The sequence below is a fragment of the Pseudophryne corroboree genome, chromosome 3 (genome assembly GCF_028390025.1).
Source record: "Pseudophryne corroboree isolate aPseCor3 chromosome 3, aPseCor3.hap2, whole genome shotgun sequence".
Taxonomy (NCBI): domain Eukaryota; kingdom Metazoa; phylum Chordata; class Amphibia; order Anura; family Myobatrachidae; genus Pseudophryne; species Pseudophryne corroboree.
The window spans coordinates 393451221-393475325 of record NC_086446.1 but is presented as its reverse complement, the minus strand read 5'-3'; the positions used below and the strand labels follow the sequence as shown (position 1 = coordinate 393475325).

Below are 24105 nucleotides of genomic sequence, written 5' to 3'. Positions count from 1 at the left end.
GATGTATGAGAAACTTTGTAGGCTACCTGACCAACAAACTCTAAATTTAAAGTTTAAGAAAGACGCAGTGTGTACAGGGAGTCTCTGAAAAGGACAGAGTAACCTTGGAAGTACGTTAATTTGTTGTGTTGACTCTCGCTACCCATGATAGGTAGAGATATTGCCAGGATGCTAGATCTTTTCACCTTTTCCATGAGCAGGAAAAAACTGCTGCATAGAGGATCATGAGAGCTAGTGAGGCAAACACCCAAGTTTGCGTGCCATTGAAATTGGTGACTTGAGTCACTGCAATGTGGAAGGCTCCAGATTTAAGGGCAAAGTCTTCGTTTTAATCAGTGTTAAAAATTACCGATTGCCATAGGTGAGTTAATGGGCTTGGTGAGAGTGAGCAGATCATCAGCATAGAGAGCAAACTTGTGAATGCTGGAGCCAACGCATATACCAGAGAGACTAGAGTTAAAAATTGTACCTTAGAAGCAACAGGCTCCATGATGAGCCAAAACAAAACCCCAGTCTCACTGTTCTTGATTGGGAATTGGGCAAACAGCAGTTTGCAGCTTTCATCCCCTCTGTGTCACGCTTGGCAATGACATGTAGATACCCTGGAAACTGAAAGTTGAGACTGAGGCACATGAATAACCAATCCGCTCTGGGGAAGGCTTGTTCCACATCCAAGGTGACCACAGAGCAGGAGGAGCCCACTTAGAAATAAAATCTATTTGAGACACTATGTTCCTTTAATAAATATGCAAGACCTGTCAACTTTGCACAAATAGCGGGAATATCTAAAATTGGAGACTACAGCATGGTCAGACCAGGATGTGAGAGACATCATGGCATCAATAAACAGGTGTCCTCATTTCATAAGGTAGTCTACCTTTTAAAATTTTAATTCATTGCTGGGTTACCACATTATGCCAACATATTGCAGGCATGTCATCAAATCTAGTAAAAAAAAAAAAACAAAAAAAAAAAAAAAACTCATTCATTCCAACTGTTGCACACCGATAGCAGCACAAAATGGCTGTCACCTGAAGGTTCATCCTGGGAAGTCTGAGACTAACCAGTATTTCTTGATTAAGTTTTACTACCATAAAATACTTAAATGGTCTTAAAAATTAAATTCCTGCATTAGCATTGCTGGATGAAAAGGCTTCAGAAACTTAAACCCACCAGCAGCTATAACTGCTTTTCAAACCAACTGCTTGTCATTTTATGTAAATGCTGTAATAACGTCAAAGTAGTTTTTACTATGTCCTTAGTAACATTAAGCAGTTAGAGGTCACTTATGGTTAGTGCATAAAATAAAAATTGGGGCAGAACAGGCCCATTCCTATGCAGTTTAACCACCCAAGAAGCCTAATGAATCCTATAGGGACAAGTAACAAGGTTGTAAGTTCATTTTTAATTTATTCATTATTATTATTATTTGTTTAAGTCACAAGATGTAAACCAAAATCTGCTCCCAGCCCCCCTACTGCAGTATGGTTATCCAACTTACCTGCTCAAAGGGGTACACACTATCAATTCTGGGTTTAATCTTTCCCTGTTTGTAGAGATCAAACAGAATATTCACAACATCCGTAATCATCTCAGTTTCATTATCCAAGTTGGCTAGGTAGAAGCCACACACGGCCTTGTTTGAAGGAATAAGCTGCATGGCATTTATGCTGAACTGATTCCACCAGGATTTGGCAAGAGCCATGAGGTTCTTCTTTTGTCCGGTCAACAGGTTAGCAGCCCCTGCAGAAAAAGGTTTTCCAACAGACAGTTACAACTTCTCCACTGTAAAATTAGGCATTAATGTGAATGTTTTCTTTAGCTAGGTTTACTCAGGTGTTCCAATATGGAGGCTGAGAAACCTTCGTACCCAAATCTGAATGCATGGCTAGAATGCCAAAGCTTTTCTGTGAACAATTTACAAATCAGCAGTTTCCATTTTCAGTAAAAGACTTCTTGGCTACTTTGCCAAACAAGCCTGCAAACAGCATTTCAGAATGCAGGAGTCTGAACTGACTTGAATGTGACCAAGTACGAATTTATTCATGCACACACTATTGAGCAAGCTCATTTACAAGGTGCATCTACATTAAGCAATAGGTTAATACAGGCAAACATTTAGTAAATGACTACATGCAGACCTACAAGACTGGACAGACACCTGAAGGATACACAACTGTAAAGAGTCATTGAAACTTTAACAAAACAGTGAATTGCTTAGGATTCCTGTATGGTAAAGGACTAAATATAGTTAAGCCTTCACAATGACAATTACACTTTGGGTGCATGCACACTTCAGGTCCCCACACTAAGCAAACTGGTGTTGAATGGAGCAGAATACCCCATGCTTTCATGTTGCTAAAAAACAGATTTGTAATAAGACTAATACTATCAACCATTTGTTTTTTGTAACTATATAAAAAGCAGGCATTTATAATTGCCATACATATTCAAATATACATGTACAGGCTTAAAGCTATAATTTCTAGATAAACCCAGATATATTTGGTTAAATCATAGTCAGGCATTTCTATCTTCATATACTGGCACAGTGAGAAGTCTGCTTTTATACAGAAAATGTAAACTGTTAATATCTGGTTTATGATGTTTAAATACTCCACATGACCTTATGTTGGCTCCAATAAAGCCATGTACAATAACGCATTAGGTTTACATTGTGTACTTTTTTTTATTCTTTTTTTTTTTTTTTTATACACAGCATCTGGCAGAGTTTATGCTTTTTGAATATATGAGAGTTTTTACTCCTAAATTGCACCTTATAATAATAGTTCTATACTAGGACTGTGTGCCCATTGGATCCCTGTCCAGCTGTGTTAATTGAAATGTGTTGAGCAAGTAAGCTCTGCAAGCTGTCTAGAGTCACACGGACATGACCCCAGACTGAAGGTGCTACTGCGCATGCGTACATATAGCTGCTGTGTACACTGCATAGCTGCTGTGTCACTGTACCTGTCCCTGCTGGTTAGTAAACAACGATGGTCAAGTTATTCCATCACAGTAATAAGCCGTCCCCCTTCATAAATAGATCATGTCAAACAAGTAGAGCAGACTACACAGTATGTCTAACCATGGTACTGGAACAAAAACCTTTTCTTATTCAAAGTCAGTCATCTTCTAAAGTAATGTATATTTGTTTTTATTACAACTCATTCCTCCATAGAGGAAGGACAAGCCCTGAGAGAGTCTCCAGATATACCGCTCTCATACAGGAGACACTACACATTCCAGTGTCACCACCACTGTAGACAAGTTAGTGCTTGGTGTTCTGCCTGGTTAATAAACTTAAGACATACAGTAGTTAAGTTATCTATTGTGTGGATTGACTGCCATTAGTGTATGGACCGTTACATCATATGCATCCATATAAATACCTATAGAATATGCCAATACAAATCTGAAAACGGTTACAATTTTAGTACCAGACACATCTGGGGCATCGGTCAGCTGTAGTAATTGAGCGGAGAAACCTTAGTTCCCAAATCTGAATGCATGGTAGTAAATTTCTTTAGGTGTGTTAAGACCCATCAATACTTTGTATGCCAGTGATTTTTTTCATATATTGTGTGCCATGTGACAAGTGCATAGAATTGCATCAGAAACTAGATCAACAAGGCCACTGTATAACCAGTTTACATACATTTATATAAAATAGGATTTTGATACCTACCGGTAAATCCTTTTCTCCTAGTCCGTAGAGGATGCTGGGGACGACATCAAGACCATGGGGTATAGACTGGATTCGCAGGAGACATGGGTACTCTAAAGACTTTCCATTGGGTGTGAACTAGCTCCTCTATGCCCCTCCTCCAGACCTCAGTTGTAGGAACTGTGCCCAGGGAGACTGACTTCGAGGGAAAGAATTACTTAAACTAGTGGTGAGATCTCTACCAACTCACACCCTCAACCATGCCGCACACATGGCATTCAACATAACACACCAACAGGCATGAACCAATTGCAGCAACATGCTGAAAACTAAGATAAAACAACTTGTGTAATTCTAATAACTAAACTGCAGGTAAAGTACACACTGGGACGGGCGCCCAGCATCCTCTACGGACTAGGAGAAAAGGATTTACCAGTAGGTATCAAAATCCTATTTTCTCATACGTCCTAGAGGATGCTGGGGATCACATCAAGACCATGGGGTCTATAACAAAGCTCCAGTACGGGCGGGAGACTGCAGATGACCCTGCAGCACCGATTGACCGAACTTGAGGTCTTCATCGGCCAAGGTGTCAAACTTGTAGAATTTAGCTAATGTGTTTGACCCTGACCAAGTAGCTGCTCGGCAAAGTTGCAATGCAGAGACCCCTCGGGCAGCCGCCCAGGATGAGCCCACCTTCCTAGTGGAATGGGCCTTCACAGACGTCTGTAACGGCAATCCAGCCGTAGTATGAGCGTGCTGAATCGTACTTTGGATCCAACGCGCAATAGTCTGCTTGGAAGCAGGACACACAATCTTGTTGGAAGCATACAGGACAAAACAAAGACTGTTTTCCGTATTCAAGCTGTTCTAGTGACATAAATCTTCAAAGCCCTAACCACATCTAGAGACTTTGACTCCGTGAACGTGTCAGTAACTACTGGCACCACAATAGGTTGGTTTATGTGGTAAGATGAAACCACCTTCGGAAGAAAAATGTTGACTAGTCCTCAACTCTGCCCTATCTTCATGGAAGATCAGGTAAGGGCTCTTGTGAGACAAGGCCCCCCAATTCAGACACCCGCCGCGCGGATGCTAATAGCATCACCACTTTCCAAGTGAGAAACTTCAACTCTATCTCTTGTAGAGGCTCAAACCAATCTGATTGAAGGAACTGCAACACCACGTTAAGGTTCATTGGTGCCACTGGATGTGCAGAACCCCTTTGACGAAGGTCTGAACCTCTGGAAGAGAGGCCAATTGTTTTTGGAAGAACACTGACAAGGCCGAAATCTGGACCTTGATTGATCCCAATTGTAGTCCCAACTCAAACTCTTCCGTAGGAGCCTTCTTGGATCCACACCAAGACACATTTTCTCCAAATACGGTGGTAATGTTTCGACGTTACTCCTTTACTGGCCTGAATAAGGGTGGGGATGACTTCCTTGGGAATACCCTTTCGGGCTAGGATCCAGCACTCAGCAGCCATGCCGTCAAACGTAGCCACGTTAAGTCTTGATACACGCACGGCCCCTGCTACAGCGAGTCCTCGCGAAGAGGAAGATGCCAAGGATCTTCTATGAGCAACTCCTGAAGATCTAGGTACCAAGCCCTCCTTGGCCAGTCTGGGGCAATGAAGATTGCTCGAACTCTTGTTCTTATGATCCTGAGCACTTTTGGGATCAGCGGAAGTGGGAGGGAAGATATACACCGACTAGAACACCCACTGGGCCACCAGCGCATCCTCTGCTATTTGCTTGAGGGTCTCTTGACCTGGAATAATATTTCTGAAGCTTCTTGTTGAGATGAGATGCCATCATGTCTACTTGATGAACTCCCCAAAGACTTGTCACCTCTGTGAAGACTTCTTGGTGTAGGCCCCACTCTCCTGGATGGAGATCATGTCTGCTGAGGAAGTCTGCTTCCCAGTTGTCTGCTCCCGGAATGAAAATTGCCAACAGAGCCTTTACATGTCTTTCTGCCCAGAGGAGTATCTTTGTCACCTCTGCCATTGCCGCTCTACTTTTCGTTCCGCCCTAGCTGTTACATTGTCTGACTGGATCTGCACGGGATGATCTTGAAGAAGATGTACCGCTTGTAGAAGGCCGTTGTAAATGGCTCTCAATTCCAGCACGTTTATGTGAAGGCAGGCTTCCTGACTTGACCATTTTACCTGGAAGCTTTCTCCCCGAGTGACAGCTTTCCAGCCTCGGAGACTTGCATCCGCGGTTACCAGGAGCCAGTCCTGAATCCCGAATCTGCATCCCTCTAGTAGGTGAGAACTGTGTAGCCACCACAGGAGCGAAATCCTGGCTTTTGGCAACAGGATTATCTTCCGGTGCCTGTGTAGGTGGGATCCCGACCACTTGTCCAACAGGTCCCACTGGAATACCCTGGCATGGAACCTGCCAAACTGTATTGCCTCGTAGGCCACCACCATCTCCCCCCAACAACCGAATGCACTGATGGATCGACACTATGGTTTCAATATCTGTTTTACCATTTTCTGGATTTCCAGAGCCTTTTCCACCAGAAAAAATACTTGTGTCCAGAATCATCCCGAGAAAAGAGACAATCTTGTAGTCGGTTCCAACTGTGACTTTGGATAATTTAGGATCCAACCGTGTTGTTGGAGAATTGACAGGGGGTGTGATGTTTTGTAACAACTGCTCCCTGGATCTCGCCTTTATCAGGAGATCGTCTAGATAAGGAATTATATGGACTCCTTTTTGACGCAGGAGAACCATCATCTCCGCCATCACCTTGGTGAATACCCTCGCCGCCGTGGAGAGACCGAAAAGGTAACATCTGGAATTGGTAATGGTAATCCTGAACCGCGAATCTCAGATAAGCCTGGTGACACCATGTAGTCCCCTTCCTCCAGACTGGAAATCACTGGCCTCAGTAATTCCATTTTGAACTTGAATCGTTTCAAGTAGAGATTCAGATTTTTCAGGATCGGTCTGACCGAGCCGTCCGGCTTGGGAACTACAAAAAAGGCTTGAATAAAACCCCTCCCCTTGTTGTGACAAAGGTACTAGGACTATGACCTGATCCTGACAATTTTTGGATTGCTGCTGTTACTGCTTCCCTTTCTGGAAGAGAAGCTGGCAAGGTAGATTGGAAAAATCAGCATGGGGAAACGTCTTGAAACTCCAGCTTTTATCCCTGGGACACTATCTGCAACACCCAGGGATCCAGGTCAGACAGAATCCAACCTTGGCTGAACAGTTTGAGACGTGCCCCCACCCGAGCGGCCTCCCGCAAAGGAGCCCCAATGTCATGCTGAAGATTTGGCAGAAGTAGGGGTAGACTTCTGCTCCTGGGAACCTGAAGCTGCTGTGGACTTTTCCCTTTGCCCTTCCCCTAGCCGCAAAGAAGGGGGAACCTCTCGCTTTTTTGTATTTATTGGGCCGAAAGGACTGCATGTGCGGGTGATATGTCTTTTGCTGGTGCAGGCGCAGAGGGCAAAAATGTTGACTTACCTGCGGTAGCCAGAGACTAACGCATCCAGTCTATCGCCAAATAAGGCCTCACCTTTATATGGGAGAGCCTCCATATTTCTTTTGGAATCTGCATCTGCGTTCCACTGGCGAATCCACAACGCCCGCCGAGCCGATACTGCCATGGTAGCGGCTTGTGAAGAGTCCAATATCTTTCATCACTTCTAGCATGTATGCGGCAGTGTCTTTGATATTCCCTAACTTAAGGAGTATCACATCTTTATCAATCGTGTCAATTTCTGATGACACGCTTTGACCATTTCTCAATGTCCTCCACCAGGAAAGGATAAGCTATCTGAATTCTCTTGGGAATACGAAATTTTCGGGATTCACCCACATCCCTTCAAAGTGTATTAAGCTCGTGGGAAGGAGGGAAAGTGACCTTCGATATCTTTTCTTTATAGAAATAAGCCTTCTCCTGAGGTACAGGAGTGGCTTCCATGACTTCCAGAACTTCCCTTATAGCCACAATCATTGTATATTTTGTCAATTTATGATCTATTTCCCTGGAGTCACTATCATCGACACAAGAATCAGTGTCCGTGTCGGTATCAGTATTCACAATATTTGCAAATGGTCTCTTATGTGACCCAGAGGGGTCGCCTGCGGATGGAAGAACAGAGCCCTGAAAAATCACATCCTCCACAGATTTTCTCCAGCACTCAGCACGAAATTCAGACTTATCTAATCGCCTATTGATATGATGCATACTATCACGTATTTCTTTCACCCATGCAGGCTCTTGATGTGCCGGCAGCGACACCACATTACACTTGTGTCCCTAAAATGATTTCCTCCGGGGAGGAACTCCCTGCCTCTGACATGTCTTACACACGTGTACAACACAGACACACTTGGACTTATTAGGGGACAGACCCACAGTAAAATCTGTCAGAGGGACACAGTTTAGGAGCAACCAGTTCACAACCCCAGCGCCAGTATCTAATGCCTGTGAACACAGAATGCCCACTGACATGCAGTGCTTTTTACACAGTAAAAACACACTTGTAAAGCACCAAATTCGCTTGTGCCCCCCCCGTTTTGCACCCTGATACTTGTAGGTCAGAAGTGAAGTAGGACCAGCGATTTCTCTGCAGCCTGAGGAGAGAGAGAACATGGCACTGAGCAGTGTGCTGGCTGCCTGAGGAAGAAGCTCCACCCTTTTTACCTCAGAAACTTCATAATATTTACACAGGTGAGGGTAGGGCTGTGCCTGGGCATCTTATGCCCCCTTTTTTCCAGTTTATAGAGGTGTTTGCTGCCCAGGGCACCCCCCATGCACCATGCAGTGCCTGTGTGTGGGCAGCAATGGCGCGCTGCGCTCCCGCCAGCCACGCTGTACCTCAGCCATCACTTTTCTTAGAAGATCTGTCTTCTACTCACCTGTCTTCTGGCTCTGTGAAGGGGGCGACGGCGTGCTGTGGGAGTGAGCATCTAGGCACGGCTAGCATTCAGTTCCCTTCAGGAGCTAATGGTGTCCTGTCAGCCAGAAGCAGAGCCTTGAAACTTCAGGAAGTTGGTTCCTACTTCTGCCCCTCAGTCCCACGAAGCAGGGAGTCTGTTGCTAGCAGTTCTCCCTGAAAACAAACCAAACAAGTCTTTTCAGAGAAACTCAGTAGAGCTCCTCAGAGTGCATCCAGTCGACCTGGGCACATTTCTAAAACTGAGGTCTGGAGGAGGGGCATAGAGGGAGGAGCCAGTTCACACCCAATGAAAAGTCTTTAGAGTGCCCATGTCTCCTGCGGATCCAGTCTATACCCCATGGTCTTGAAGTCATCCCCAGCATCCTCTAGGACGAATGAGAAAACTGGTTAACATTTCACAAGTTTGAGGTATTTAACGTTGGGTATTATAGCAATGGACATGTTGTAAGTTTAGTTATGTAGTAATTTCAGTGAGTAAATCAAAATACCAATAGAGGGTGACTGGGATGAAAGGAAAAAAAAAAAAGTTTTGCACATTCAATGAAATACTCACCATAAATGACCAGCTTTCCCATAGGTTTCAATAGGTTGTATGCTTTACAAGTATCGGATCCTCCCAAGGGGTCCAAGACAATGTCTACGCCTAAGATAACAAATGGAGTTGTGTGTTAGTTGATTGGGAGAACTATAGTGATACAGGTGTATAGAGCATGTGCTTTTGTGCAGAAAACAAGCTTTACTATACTTTCTACAGTTTGATGGCCTACAACCCAAACTACGTTCTTGCACAATAAACGGAGCAATGAAGAAATACAGAAACTGGAAGTTTACAGGCCAGTAAATGCTCTGGAGCAGCACTAGCAAAGTGTCTAGAACACCTCCACTATATAACCTAGTATTAATGCCACTTTAAGTGGAGGCATTCAACTGTATTTAGATCTAATATTGGCATTCAATTGGAATTACCAAATAGGATTACCAAAATGCAAATTATTAAATTCTACATGGAAATGAAGATTTAGAATAAACAGACTTTATGGTCAAGAAATTAAAGGGTGTACCTTTTGGTGAGATTTTCCGAAGTTCATCAACATAGTCACTTGTCTTGTAATCAATTGGATGAGTAACTCCATGCTCCTTAAGTGCTTCATGCTTAGATGCAGATGCAGTTCCAAATATTGTGACATCTTCCACTGTTTTACATAGCTGTACTGCTGCAGTGCCAACACCACCTGTGGAATGTGTATATGTATTAGAAAAAAAAAAAAAAAAAAAAAAAAAAAAATATTGCTGTTCAGACACTGCATGGAAGAAAAAAAATAAAAAAGTACCCAGGACTAGTTTCCAAAGTCCTCAGACAAATTAGCAGCATTTCCCAGATATTACTATATTATTAATCTACTCATCTAGGTTAGGCGGAGGACACCCCCCTTCCCCCACACACAATTGCAAAAATTGCATGCGACTGTCGGGAAATCTTCACTAAGTGCCTCTCTTCTGTATCCTCTCAGCAGTGAACTTACTCCCTCTGTGGGACAATTTATCCTTTCCACCCAGGCTCTGTACTCCACTACCAGACCAAAAAAATTAAAAATTTCAGATTTGAGGATATCATGGAGTAGGATACCTGTACAAGTCAGGGTGATTTGCATTATACATTTTTCCTTCACAGATTGGGGGTGGGACACTACAAAAACCACACCCCTATTTCCAGTTGAAATATTTTATTACCCTTTGCTGTCCCTTAAACTCCTTTCAATGACTCAGTAGTCCACTTAAAGGGGTTCACTACGATATGCCGGCGGCTGGGCTCCCGGCGACCAGCATACCGGCGCCGGGAGCCCGACCGCCGGCTTACCGACAGTGTGGCGAGCGCAAATGAGCCCCTTGCGCGCCACATTTTATTCTCCCTCCAGGGGGGTCGTGGCCCCCCCACGAGGGAGAATAAGTGTCGGTATGCCGGCTGTCGTGCTCCCGGCGCCGGTATGCTGGTCGCCGGGAGCCCGACCGCCGGCATACTGAAGACCACCCCACTTAAAGACATGATTTATACCTTATGCATACCACCTCCAAAATCGGAGTTACACTGGGAATCAAATTTGGGTGCAACCCTGCAGTAAGGCTCATGGCCTATAATGTTGATAGTTACTAGCTCATCTCTCCATATGCAAGATTAAGACGATGCCTATAAGCATTTCTATAGGTGTACTTGGTGCATGTTCATGTTGGGTACACTGGCTGATATATTGCCCATTCAACTGAACAGCTGTTGACATAGCGGCAGGTGTGTACCCCCCAGTATGTCAGAACATGGCAGATATCTGTGCATCGTGCTGACTGCCCATACATTTGCTGCAGGGTCTGCTGGTGACTGGCATGTAAATGCCCACCCAGTTGTGATGCTAGACACAAATCGGAACAATGAGCAGCAAGTGTGTTTGCACTTACTAATCAGATTGGTCAGCAGACTGCCGACCCTTTGAACCCAGCTTAAAAGGTAGAAGTTTAGTCTACATCTTTGTTGGTGCTCTGTCCCCAATGTTTAGTGGATTTGCCCCAGCCTTCAGGAGTTATAATACTATAGGATAAATATAATATAGGAGTTTTGCTTGCTTTAATGCTTATTTGATACCCACTGAAATAAGCTAGCCACTCCCTAGTTGACAATGTAGGGAAGTCAAAAGTTGAAGAGGCCATTAGTGGAATGGCAGATTTTAGTGCAGAACTATTTAGCCTGATTTTCCAAATAGGAATACTAGGTATTTTGGTTTTAACACTAGAAAATGAAAACTGGCTAGCTGGCAGCAGTCTTCCCTTTACAGAAGTTTTCATACAGCTTCCTACAGGCCGGGCACACATCAGGCAAGATATTGATCAATATAGCATTGCAACACAATCGCTGAATGATATCTATCTTGTTCCGTGTGTACCTGCAATTGCACTCTCCAGCAGTCATTATCAGGGTTGTCCCATCTGATGTGCTACATGTCACATGGGTCTACCCCACTGACTGTATGCAGGGTAATGCAGCAGGTAATGGTATATCATGTGGCCTTACACCAGACGGTCAGTGTACAGCTGTGTGATATACCATTGGTCCTCAGGTCAGCTGGGATACACATCCTGACCGAGGGGTACATTTACTAAGCAGTGATAACAGTGGAGAAGTGAGCCAATGGAGAAGTGCTCATGGCAACCAATCAGCACTAAACACCTATAATTTGCATACTATGAAATTATACAGAGCTGCCGATTGGTTGATGGGGCAACTTCTCCACTCTTTTCACTGCTTAGTAGAGGTCCCTTAGTCCAAAACAGAAAATGGGTAGCTTTCATGCTGTAAATGGTTATATGGGAGTGGTAAATGCTGTGACTAATTGACCTTTTAACTTCAAAACTGACAAGTCCTTCCCTAAATCCTGACCATTCTTTAAAAAAAAAAAAAAAAAGTGATATGGAGGGAAAGATCAGTTGTCTAACACAAGTGGTTGCTGTGTTTCTGCACAAGAACCACATTTATGTCATCTGTTCTATAAATTCCTGGAATTCACATTCCCTGTAAGTGTGGGAGGAAAATACATACATTGTGTGAAGCCAGAAAGAATGCAGATTATGTTTTCATCTGATACTTTTATCATACTTGCACTGTCCTTGTAAAAACAAGACTTCCAGCTTACTACAAAGCATGGTAATTTAAATCTCTGGCACCGCACTTGACTGAATACATTAGTAATTACCAATGTTCAGACAATATTGAACATGCAATGACCCCCTTTACACTACAAAAAATTCGTACACATGGCTGTATGTTTTAAAGAGCAGAGACTTTGCAAAAAATCTTTATTCAATCTATTAATTTGTGAATACCTGCAGCAGACATGGTCCGTGACTAGCAGTGGTGCAAAATAATTTTTTTCTTCTAGTGGTACTGTGTGCATGCCCCAAAAATGGGCGTGGGCAGTGAAAACGTGTGACATTACTTCAATAGCGCAGTGCCAGATACACATGCCTCCACAGTGCCAGGTACACATGCGGCCCCACTCAGCACAGTGCGCGCCTCTCATGTCCCTCCGGTGGAGTCTCAAAATGAGGCGCCGGTTCGTGAGCCAATCAGATCTCGGACCGGCAGCCAATCAGGAGCTGCAGCTGCCAGCTCCAATTAGCTCACGAACCGGCGCCTCATTTCAGACACACGCCACCAGAGACAGGCAGGGCGTGCGCTGCCCAGCGGCTGCAAGCATGAAGGTTGGGCCGGCAGTTTTGGGTACCGGCTGACAATTTACCAGTACGCAGTACTGCCATACTTGCAGCACTGGTGACCAGCAACACTAGCACTCCATGGCATTAGTCTACCAATGCTTTGCATTGGGGAGGCCATTCATCAAGTACTTGTGACAACCAGTCTATTAAAATAAGAATTTACTTACCGATAATTCTATTTCTCGTAGTCCGTAGTGGATGCTGGGGACTCCGTCAGGACCATGGGGTTTAGCGGCTCCGCAGGAGACAGGGCACAATAATAAAAACTTTAGGATCAGGTGGTGTGCACTGGCTCCTCCCCCTATGACCCTCCTCCAAGCCTCAGTTAGGATACTGTGCCCGGACGAGCGTGCATAATAAGGAAGGATATTGAATCCCGGGTAAGACTCATACCAGCCACACCAATCACACCGTACAACCTGTGATCTGAACCCAGTTAACAGTATGATAACAACGAAGGAGCCTCTGAAAAGATGGCTCACAACAAGAATAACCCGATTTTTGTAACAATAACTATGTACAAGTATTGCAGACAATCCGCACTTGGGATGGGCGCCCAGCATCCACTACGGACTACGAGAAATAGAATTATCGGTAAGTAAATTCTTATTTTCTCTGACGTCCTAAGTGGATGCTGGGACTCCGTCAGGACCATGGGGATTATACCAAAGCTCCCAAACGGGCGGGAGAGTGCGGATGACTCTGCAGCACCGAATGAGAGAACTCCAGGTCCTCCTCAGTCAGGGTGTGCCCCTGACCAAGTAGCAGCTCGGCAAAGTTGTAAAGCCGAGACCCCTCGGGCAGCCGCCCAAGATGAGCCCACTTCCTTGTGGAATGGGCTTTTACTGATTTTGGCTGTAGCAAGCCTGCCACAGAATGTGCAAGCTGAATTGTACTACAAATCCAGCGAGCAATCGTCTGCTTAGAAGCAGGAACACCCATCTTGTTGGGTGCATACAGGCTAAACAGCGAGTCAGATTTTCTGACTCCAGTCGTCCTGGGAACATATATTTTCAGGGCCCTGACAACGTCAAGTAACTTGGAGTCCTCCAAGTCCCTAGTAGCCGCAGGTACCACAATAGGTTGGTTCATGTGAAAAACAGAAAACACCTTAAGGAGAAATTGAGGACGAGTCCTCAATTCTGCCCTGTCGGAATGAAAAATTAAGTAAGGGCTTTTATATGATAAAGCCGCCCATTCTGACACACGCCTGGCTGAAGCCAGGGCTAATAGAATCTTTACCTTCCATGTGAAATATTTTAATTCCACAGTGGTGAGTGGATCAAACCAATGTGACTTTAGGAAACTCAAAACATTGAGATCCCAAGGTGCCACTGGGGGCACAAAGGAGGCTGTATATGCAGTACCCCTTTTATAAACGTCTGAACTTCAGGCACTGAAGCCAGTTCTTTCTGGAAGAAATTTGACAGGGTCGAAATTTGAACCTTAATGGACCCTAATTTTAGGCCCATAGACAGTCCTGTTTTCAGGAAATGTAGGAAACGACCCAGTTGGAATTCCTCTGTAGGGACCTTCTTGGCCTCACACCACGCAACATATTTTCGCCAAATGCGGTGAAAATGTTTTGCGGTTACATCCTTCCTGGCTTCGACCAGGGTAGGGATGACTTCATCTGGAATGCCCTTTCAGGATCCGGCGTTCAACTGCCATGCCGTCAAACGCAGCCGCGGTAAGTCTTGGAACAGACAAGGCCCCTGCTGGAGCAGGTCCTTTCTTAAAGGTAAAGGCCACGGTTCTTCCGTGAGCATCTCTTGAAGTTCCGGGTACCAAGTCCTTCTTGACCCATCCGGAACCACGAGTATCGTTCTTACTCATCTCCTTCTTATGATTCTCAGTACTTTTGGTATGAGATGCATAGGAGGGAACACATACCAGAGCGTCCACCGCTATTGCCTGAGGGTCCCTTGACCTGGCGCAATATTTGTCTAGTTTTTTGTTCAGGCGGGACGCCATCATGTCCACCTTTGGTTTTTCCCAACGGTTTACAATCATGTGGAAGACTTCCCGCTGAAGTCCCCACTCTCCCGGGTGGAGGTTATGCCTGCTGAGGAAGTTTGCTTCCCAGTTTTCCACTCCCGGAATTAACACTGCTGAGAGTGTTATCACATGATTTTTCGCCCAGCGAAGAATCCTTGCAGTTTCTGCCATTTCCCTCCTGCTTCATGTGCCGCCCTGTCTGTTTACGTGGGCGACTGCCGTGATGTTGTCCCACTGGATCAATACCGGCTGACCTTGAAGCAGAGGTCTTGCTAAGCTTAGAGCCTTGTAAATTGCCCTTAGCTCCAGTATATTTATGTGGAGAGAAGTCTCCAGACTTGATCACACTCCCTGGAAATTTTTTCCTTGTGTGACTGCTCCCCAGCCACTCAGGCTGGCATCCGTGGTCACCAGGACCCAGTCCTGAATGTCGAATCTGCGGCCCTTTCATAGATGAGCACTCTGCAGCCACCGCAGAAGAAAACACCCTTGTCCTTGGAGACAGGGTTATCCGCTGATGCATCTGAAGATGCGATCCGGACCATTTTCCCAGCAGATTCCACTGAAAGGTTCTTGCGTGAAATCTACCGAATGGGATCGTTTTGTAAGAAACCACCATTTTTCACAGGACCCTTGTGCAATGATGCACTGATACTTTTCCTGGTTTTAGGAGGTTCCTGACTAGCTCGGATAACTCCCTGGTCTTCTCCGGGAGAAAACATCCTTTTCTGGACTGTGTCCAGAATCATTCCTAGGAACATTAGACGTGTCGTCGGAAAAAGCTGCGATTTTGGAATATTTAGAATCCACTCGTGCTGTCGTAGAACTACTTGAGATAGTGCTACTCCGACCGCCAACTGTTCTCTGGACCTTGCCCTTATCAGGAAAGCGTCCATATTTCTTTTAGGAAGAATCATCATTTCGGCCATTACCATGGTAAAGACCCGGGGTGCCGTGGACAATCCAAACGGCAGCGTCTGAACTGATAGTGACAGTTCTGTACTACGAACCTGAGATACCCTTGGTGAGAAGGGCAAAATTTGGACATGTAGGTAAGCGTCCCTGATATCCAGTGACACCATATCGTCCTGGTTCGCTATCACTGCTCTGAGCGACTCCATCTTGATTTGAACCCTTGTATGTAATTGTTCAAATCTTTTAGATCTCACCGAGCCGTTTGGCTTCAGTACCACAATATAGTGTGGAATAATACCCCTTCCCTTGTTGTAGGAGGGGTACTTTGATTATCACCTGCTGGGAATACAGCCTGTGAATTTTTTTCCAATACTGCCTCCCTGTCGGAGGGAGACGTTGGTAAAGCAGACTTCAGGAACTTGTGAGGGGAAGACGTCTCGAATTTCCAATGTACACCTGGGATACTACGTGTAGGATCCAGGAGTCCACTTGCGAGTGAGCCCACTGCGTGCTGAAACTCTTGAGATGACCCCCCACCGCACCTGAGTCCGCTTGTATGGCCCCAGCGTCATGCTGCGGACTTGGCAGAAGCTGTGGAGGACTTCTGTTCCTGGGAATGGGCTGCCTGCTGCAGTCTTCTTCCCTTTCCTCTAACCCTGGGCAGATATGACTGGCCTTTTGCCCGCCTGCCTTTATGGGTACGAAAGGACTGAGACTGAAAAGACTGTCCTTTTCTGCCGAGATGTGACTTGGGGTAACAAAAGTGGATTTTCCAGCTGTTGCCATGGCCACCAGGTCCGATGGACCGCCCCTTTATACGGCAATACTTCCATGTGCCGTCTGGAATCTGCATCACCCGACCACTGTCGTGTCTATAAACATCGTCTGGCAGATATGGACATCACATCTACTCTTGATGCCAGAATGCAAATATCCCTCTGCGCATCTCACATATATAGAAATGCATCCTTAAAATGCTCTATAGTCAATAAAATATTGTTCCTGTCAAGGGTATCAATATTTTCAGTCAGGAAATCCGACCAAGCCCCCCCAGCGCTGCACATCCAGGCTGAGGCGATTGCTGGTCGTAGTATAACACCAGTATGTGTGTATATACTTTTTAGGATATTTTTCAGCTTCCTATCAGCTGGCTCTTTGAGGGCGGCCGTATCTGGAGACTGTAACGCCACTTGTTTTTATAAGCGTGTGAGCGCCTTATCCACCCTAAGGTGTGTTTCCCAACTCGCCCTCACTTCTGGCGGGAAAGGGTATACCTCCAATAATTTTCTCTCGGAGGAAACCCACGTATCACACTTTAATTTATCTGATTCAGGAAAAACTACAAGTAGATTATTCCCACCCTACATAATACCCTTATTTGTGGTACTTGTAGTATCAGAAATATGTAACACCTCCTTCATTGCCCTTAACATGTAACGTGTGGCCCTAAAGGAAAATACGTTTGTTTCTTCACCGTCGACACTGAAGTCAGTGTCCGTGTCTGTGTCGACCAACTGAGGTAAAAGGGCGTTTTTACAAGCCCCTGACGGTGTCTGAGACGCCTGGACAGGTACTAATTTGTTTGCCGGCCGTCTCATGTCGTCAACCGACCTTGTATCGTGTTGACATTATCACGTAATTCCTAAATAAGCCATCCATTCCGGTGTCGACTCCCTAGAGAGTGACATCACCAATACAGGCAATTTGCTCCGCCTCCTCACCAACATCGTCCTACATGTCGACACACACGTACCGACACAGCACACACACAGGGAATGCTCTGATAGAGGACAGGACCCCACTAGCCCTTTGGGGAGACAGAGGGAGAGTTTGCCAGCACACACCAAAAACGCTATAATTATACAGGGACAACCCCTTATACAAGTGTTTTCCCTTATAGCATTTTCACATATGTAATCATATCGCCAAATAAGTGCCCCCCCTCTCTGTTTTAACCCTGTTTCTGTAGTGCAGTGCAGGGGAGAGCCTGGGAGCCTTCCTCACAGCAGAGCTGAGCAGGAAAATGGCGCCGTGTGCTGAGGAGAATAGGCCCCGCCCCCTAAAACGGCGGGCTCTTCTCCCGGAGTTTGTGAGATCTGGCAGGGGTTAAATACATCCATATAGCCTCAAGGGCTATATGTGATGTATTTTAGCCATAAAAAAAGGTATAATACATTGCTGCCCAGGGCGCCCCCCCAGCGCCCTGCACCCTCAGTGACCGCTGGTATGAAGTGTGCTGACAACAATGGCGCACAGCTGCAGTGCTGTGCGCTACCTTATGAAGACTGAAAGTCTTCTGCCACCTGTTTCTGGACCTCTTCAACTTCGGCATCTGCAAGGGGGGTCGGCGGCACGGCTCCGGGACGAACCCCAGGGTGAGACCTGTGTTCCGACTCCCTCTGGAGCTAATGGTGTCCAGTAGCCTAAGAAGCCAATCCATCCTGCACGCAGGTGAGTTTACTTCTCTCCCCTAAGTCCCTTGTAGCAGTGAGCCTGTTGCCAGCAGGACTCACTGAAAATAAAAAACCTAACTTAAACTTTTATTCTAAGCAGCTCAGGAGAGCCACCTAGATTGCACCCTTCTCGGCCGGGCACAAAAATCTAACTGAGGCTTGGAGGAGGGTCATAGGGGGAGGAGCCAGTGCACACCACCTGATCCTAAAGTTATTATTGTGCCCTGTCTCCTGCGGAGCCGCTAAACCCCATGGTCCTGACGGAGTCCCCAGCATCCACTTAGGACGTTAGAGAAATAAAGGGTACAATGGAGAGTTAATTTACATAAGAGTTCTCACCCATAGCAGCCAATCAAAATCTTCCATCATCTGGTACATTGTAAAAAAAATAAATTGAATTTTGTTGCTTGCAATTGATACAATGCAACATTTGTAAACCTGCACTTTAGGAAATGCATACCCAAATGTTACAGTTCTAGATCTAACATACAAGACTACAAATTTAAATAAGACAAGATTGTCACATTCTATGTAGCACAATGGGACCTTAAGGGCTGTATATAAAACGATATCACGTCTAATCTTTCTAACATGATCCCCATGACCACGCATATTGCACCCATAGTAATCCGGTTTAGCTGCATAAAGGTTTGGGTGCCTCGCTACCCCAGGGGTAGCAAACTGAAATTATACCATACCAGTCTGCAGAAACAGAATGGGTGTGGAAGGGGGTGGAAAGAATTGAATACTGCTCTGTCAATACAAGTCAAGCAATTTTTATTGCAGATAAGTCAGCATAGGGTCATTCATTAATACTCAAATTAAAGTGTTACAGTTTAAAAACTTCCCTACTGTACTGCTTTTGGATGAGGCATTACAATTGTGGGGGGTTTTTGGGTTGGGGGAACCTCAAATAGGTCCATGTTTTGAGCCCATGTGGGTGTTTCAGAGCAAAGTTTGGTTTATATGGTCACAATTTCAATCGTTTGGTCCTCCTTTAGCCATTTAAAACACTGGATGAATAACTTTTTTTTTTAATAATTACCAAGCTACCAAGTCCTTTATAGGTAGGCTTACCATCCCTTTAAACTGTGACACTCAGGCAGCCACAAAATCTGTGTAATTCATGACTTCAACACTGAATTTCACCTGGTTTTTATAAGGCACCGAACCTGTGTAATCCATGAGGATCCCAGTTAAAAAGGAATGGTATGGTAAATCTATAAGCCACATAGCTAGATTGTATGGGAGTCAAAAATGGACATCCGTTTAGAAGATTCTAGCCTTAGTTTAAAGTGTACTTGTTGCCTACACTAATATTGTGAGTTGATCCTATAGTCACAATATGGCAGACTTAATTTAGTAGACTAGTGATAAGCAGTAGAAATGAGGACAAACTGCCATTAACATGATTAGAATGAATAGACACTTAATAGAATACTTTGAAGACTTTTTACCCTGTGTATGGTAGCAGCTGACCTCAAAGATTTACTACAGATTAAAAACCATTATTGGACTGCACAAGATAAATCAAGGGACCATTCACTTGTTTAAATACCTTCCTCATATTAGTCACAATACAATGCTTTAACCTAAACAGGAATTCTACTTCAGACAGGAAGAGATCATTGGACGCAGGAAAGAGAAAGGAAGCATGTTAACTGCTTGCTATTAAACAGCAGGAACTGATGTCAATTGTTGGAATGCTCCAATACATACTACTGAAGGATGTTACAAGATGCAATTCTAAACATTTTAATGGGTCAAAACCAGAAGCCATGTATGTCCATAGATGGAAATACTAGCTTTAGCAGGAAGTGGTGGTAACCCACATGTAATCTCAATATAACTACAGTTGAGGCATGGACATTTTTCCACCAACCAGGAAACCAGTGAAGTGAGTAGCTTTATTTAAAGTCCCATGATAGCTTGGCTGTCCTATCATTCACCACTGCAAGTACACACTCAAATCTTACCTGCTGCCATGTGGATGAGGACACTCTGTTTCGGTCTAAGATTGCCAAAGTTGAACAGTATCATGTAGGCAGTGATGTAGTTTACCAGCAAGGCCGCACCTTCCTGGAAGCTCATGCCTTCCGGCATTATAAATGTGTGGTTGACTTGTACAGTGACCAATTCTTGCCATAAACCAAACCGGCTGAACACCAACACATTATCTCCAACCTGGAAAAAAGCCAAAGATTAACGCGTCAGAATACAGTACTGTAGAGCAGTGGTTCCCAATTCTTAATCACTTGAGCATCAATATTTCTCAACACCCCCAGGCTAAAAAAAAACAAAAAACATTAAACTAAATAGTGTTTATAGGTCATCGTTCGCATCAATTATATAGTGAGGAACAGAATTAATTTGTTGACCGCATTTTCTAAATTGGAAGAAACAAGCACTGGTATTGGATATTAATAAATGGACCATAGATTTGAATTGGTCCTGGACCAGGGGTACTTGTGGAAAACCCTGGTGGGCCTCACTGCTGGGGAGAGGGGGTGGGGGGGGTTGGGAAGGTGACCTGATCCTCTAGGGATCAGGTCCCAGTCTGTGCACTTGCACTATGCATTTGTTACATTATACTGTAAAGGACTATGAAGTATTTTCAACCATGCATTTCTGGTGTTAATCCTGGTACATGAAGATCCATGTACTAGCAAGGGGCCCAGCTCATGCACTATACTGGTTAGGCAAACCAGTCAGCTGGCACTGTATTCCCCTGTAGGCCCTTAATGCCCTAGTCCTACACTGCACCCAGCTTGCAAACCACTGATGTAGAGACCTGGTGAAATACATTTTGTCCCAATTTAGTTAGATACACAGGTCTGTCAACTACCAAAACTACAAAAAAGAGAACCAGTTTAGAAAGGTCTGTTCATCGCAGTACTTGATGAGGTGAGTGGGAAGGCATTATGTAACAATTTTCACACAATGTCCGTAACAAATTAAATATTCATGTTCTTAAAACTAAAGGTGTGTGGATGAAGACTTTAAATGGATGAAGCCGTTATGACTTAGGTATCCTAGTAATGTTATTTTAAGTGTTTGTAGTCTATTAAAAAGATAGTTGGGAAGTGCCACGTCCAAAACTTAAATACTAATAATTTACCTTCAACTATCTAAATGCAGCACAATACCTTCATCAAGGTTTTCAATTTTTAGTATGCATGAACTTAAGTTGAAGATGTACATTTTCTCTAGACCATCTATATCAACATTTTCAAAGAAAGCATACAATAAAAACCCGCACAAGACATTTACTAACTCAAGTTTAAATGATTTTTAGCATCGTCTGTATTATACAGCAAAGTCTATTTCCCCTATGGAAGGCATTAGATATAAACTTCAAGTCAGCAAGACAAAGGTTAGTTTAAATTTGCAGATTTTATCACTTGATCAGGGGTATTCTAAAAAGTGTACTACAGTCAGAAATAAAGGAAAAAATGACAAGTGAATTATGTGCATCCCCCAGTAGCTTGGAAACCAGGTTTAGACTTAATTTAAAACTCCTTAATGCACACTGCTAAAAGGTTGTGATCCAGAAGCTACTGCGACATGCCTGCATCTGAGAAGCCACACCCATCACCATTCAGAAACGCAAATCCTGAAACACGCATAGTACATACAACTACAAAAAGGAGCTCATGTATCCACATCACCTCTGTGCTGCAATGCACAACTGTCCTATGAGCGGCTCTAACACAGCATTTGCCATAACTGCAAGTTAAGTGTAATGCAGTCAAGTATCAGAGTTAGGCTTTCATTTTAATGGACAAAGCCATTTTAAGACTGCTACCAGATAGCAAAACTAGTAACCAGCTAAAGTCAGCAAACCAAAACATTTCATCCTAACATTGTAATTGTGGGATATGAAGTAGAAAATCTTATCCTGCTGCAGTGCTGCAATGGTATAAGGATTGAAATTATGGACCAAGCATTGTGAAGCTTGATGGCCATAAGACAGTGCCATGACACTACCAGCAGGGTAAGAATAATGTACATTTTTTCCACTGGGGGTGTCCAAGTTAGTCAATATCTTAATCAACAGCACTTCTATAGGGGAATGCTAGAATTGTGACCTCCAATAGAAGTGGGTCTTTGTAGGTTGACAGCTAGGCACCAAATTGCTACTCCATATAAACCAAGTTGAATATAACCACCACAGAATGGTGGGAGAACACTGATAAACAATACTTCTTTACAGAACATGTGAAGGCCTCGTAGTCCACTGGCAGTTGGCCCTGATTTTAGCCCAAGTATAGGTACACTCCTGTAACAGATTGAGAAATTAGTCCATCAACTCCCTGTACTTCATTCTACCCACATTCAATGGTTGAATTCTGAACAGGTACAAGTAGATGAGATTTCTCCTAATATGGCTCAAGTACTTTACAGCACAAAAAACAAAACAAAAAAACACACATACTTAACAGATATGCATGAGTAAATAGGCAACTCTCAAGTTAGAATTCTAGAGTGGAGCTTCATGAATGGTGCATGGAAGAGCGTTGCATAGAGTGAGCCAGAAAGCTGACCCCCTACATGAATTCAGGGAGATTCTAGGTACTGTTAATAGTCCATCTACAGAGGATAATAATTGAGTGGGACAGTAAGGAACCAGATTCCAGTACCTTGAGTCCTAGTCCTTTAGGGCTTTGAAATTGAGTAAGCCAATCTTTAAAACTATTCGCTTTTACAGGTAAGCAGTGAAGGTAGTAGAAAAGGGAGTAGATAGAAATGAACCTCTGTTGCGCAGGAAAGGCACAGCTGAGAATATCGTCAGGTGCTATCACTACCTGGTAAAAGGAATATCGTATGTAACAATGTTATATCTGCGCTCCACAGATGAATATACAACATACTTGCCTACCTGACCCTCTCCATGAGGGAGAAAATGCTGTTCCTGGACTTTCCTGGTAATGTATGATTGCCATCACCTGTGGTGAAACACCTTTCTTATCAATTAACTAGCTCACCACAGGTGATGGCAATCATACAGTACCAGAAAAGTCCAGGAACAGCATTTTCTCCCTCATGGAGAGGGTCAGGTAGGCAAGTATGATATACAATGCAGGGTACAAACCATTTAATCTGTAAATCATAATCCCCTATTCAGATGAGTTCTGATACTCCTGTTATATGCGAAAATGGTATTGTTCTTCAAGAAATCATATCAAACATAGGCTAATTTTCTCAAAATACATGTAAAGAGATTTTACAAAAAAAAAAAAAAAAAAAAAAAAAAAAAAAGTGTAGGAAGTTTCTACCGATTTGCTAAACACATTTGCAACTCCCTAAACATGCAATATTTATGGGGTTGCGATTCTGACAAATGGTTTAGGGCAGAGGTTCTCAAACTCTGTCCTCAGGACCCCACACGGTGCATGTTTTGCAGGTAAACCAGCAAGTGCACAGGTGTATTACTCACTGACACATTGTAAAAGGTCCACAGGTGGAGCTAATTATTTCACTTGTGATTCTGTGAGGAGATCTGCAAAACATGCACTGTGTGGGGTCCTGAAGACAGAGGTTTGAGAACCTATGGTTTAGACTCTAAACCATAGGTTCTCAAACTCGGTCCTCAGGACCCCACACAGTGCATGTTTTGCAGGTAACCCAGCAGATGCACAGGTGAATTAATTACTCACTGACACATTTTAAAAGGTCCACAGGTGGAGCTAATTATTTCGCTTGCGATTCTGTGAGGAGACCTACAAAACATGCACCATGTGGGGTCCTGAGGACAGAGTTTGAGAACCTGTGGTTTAGAGAGTCACTGCACGTGATTCTATCAGAGTATGGCTTCTCACATGAAGAGGTGGTACATATAAAAGGTCTTATTTTAAAAATCGGGTCCTCACATGAAAGCTTACTAC

The 24105-nt window shown here is 44.1% G+C and overlaps 1 protein-coding gene across 1 annotated transcript in view; it reads right to left on the bottom strand.

Annotated features, from left to right (window-relative positions):
- Nucleotides 1–24105, bottom strand: part of VAT1 (vesicle amine transport 1) — a 149581-nt gene that overhangs the window by 41089 nt on the left and 84387 nt on the right. The window contains exons 2-5 of the mRNA XM_063960074.1: nt 20197–20404; nt 9656–9826; nt 9148–9237; nt 1502–1743 (exon numbers count right to left, since the gene is read on the bottom strand). Coding sequence (XP_063816144.1) covers nt 1502–1743; nt 9148–9237; nt 9656–9826; nt 20197–20404 — 711 coding nt within the window. The remainder of the gene's footprint in view (nt 1–1501; nt 1744–9147; nt 9238–9655; nt 9827–20196; nt 20405–24105) is intronic.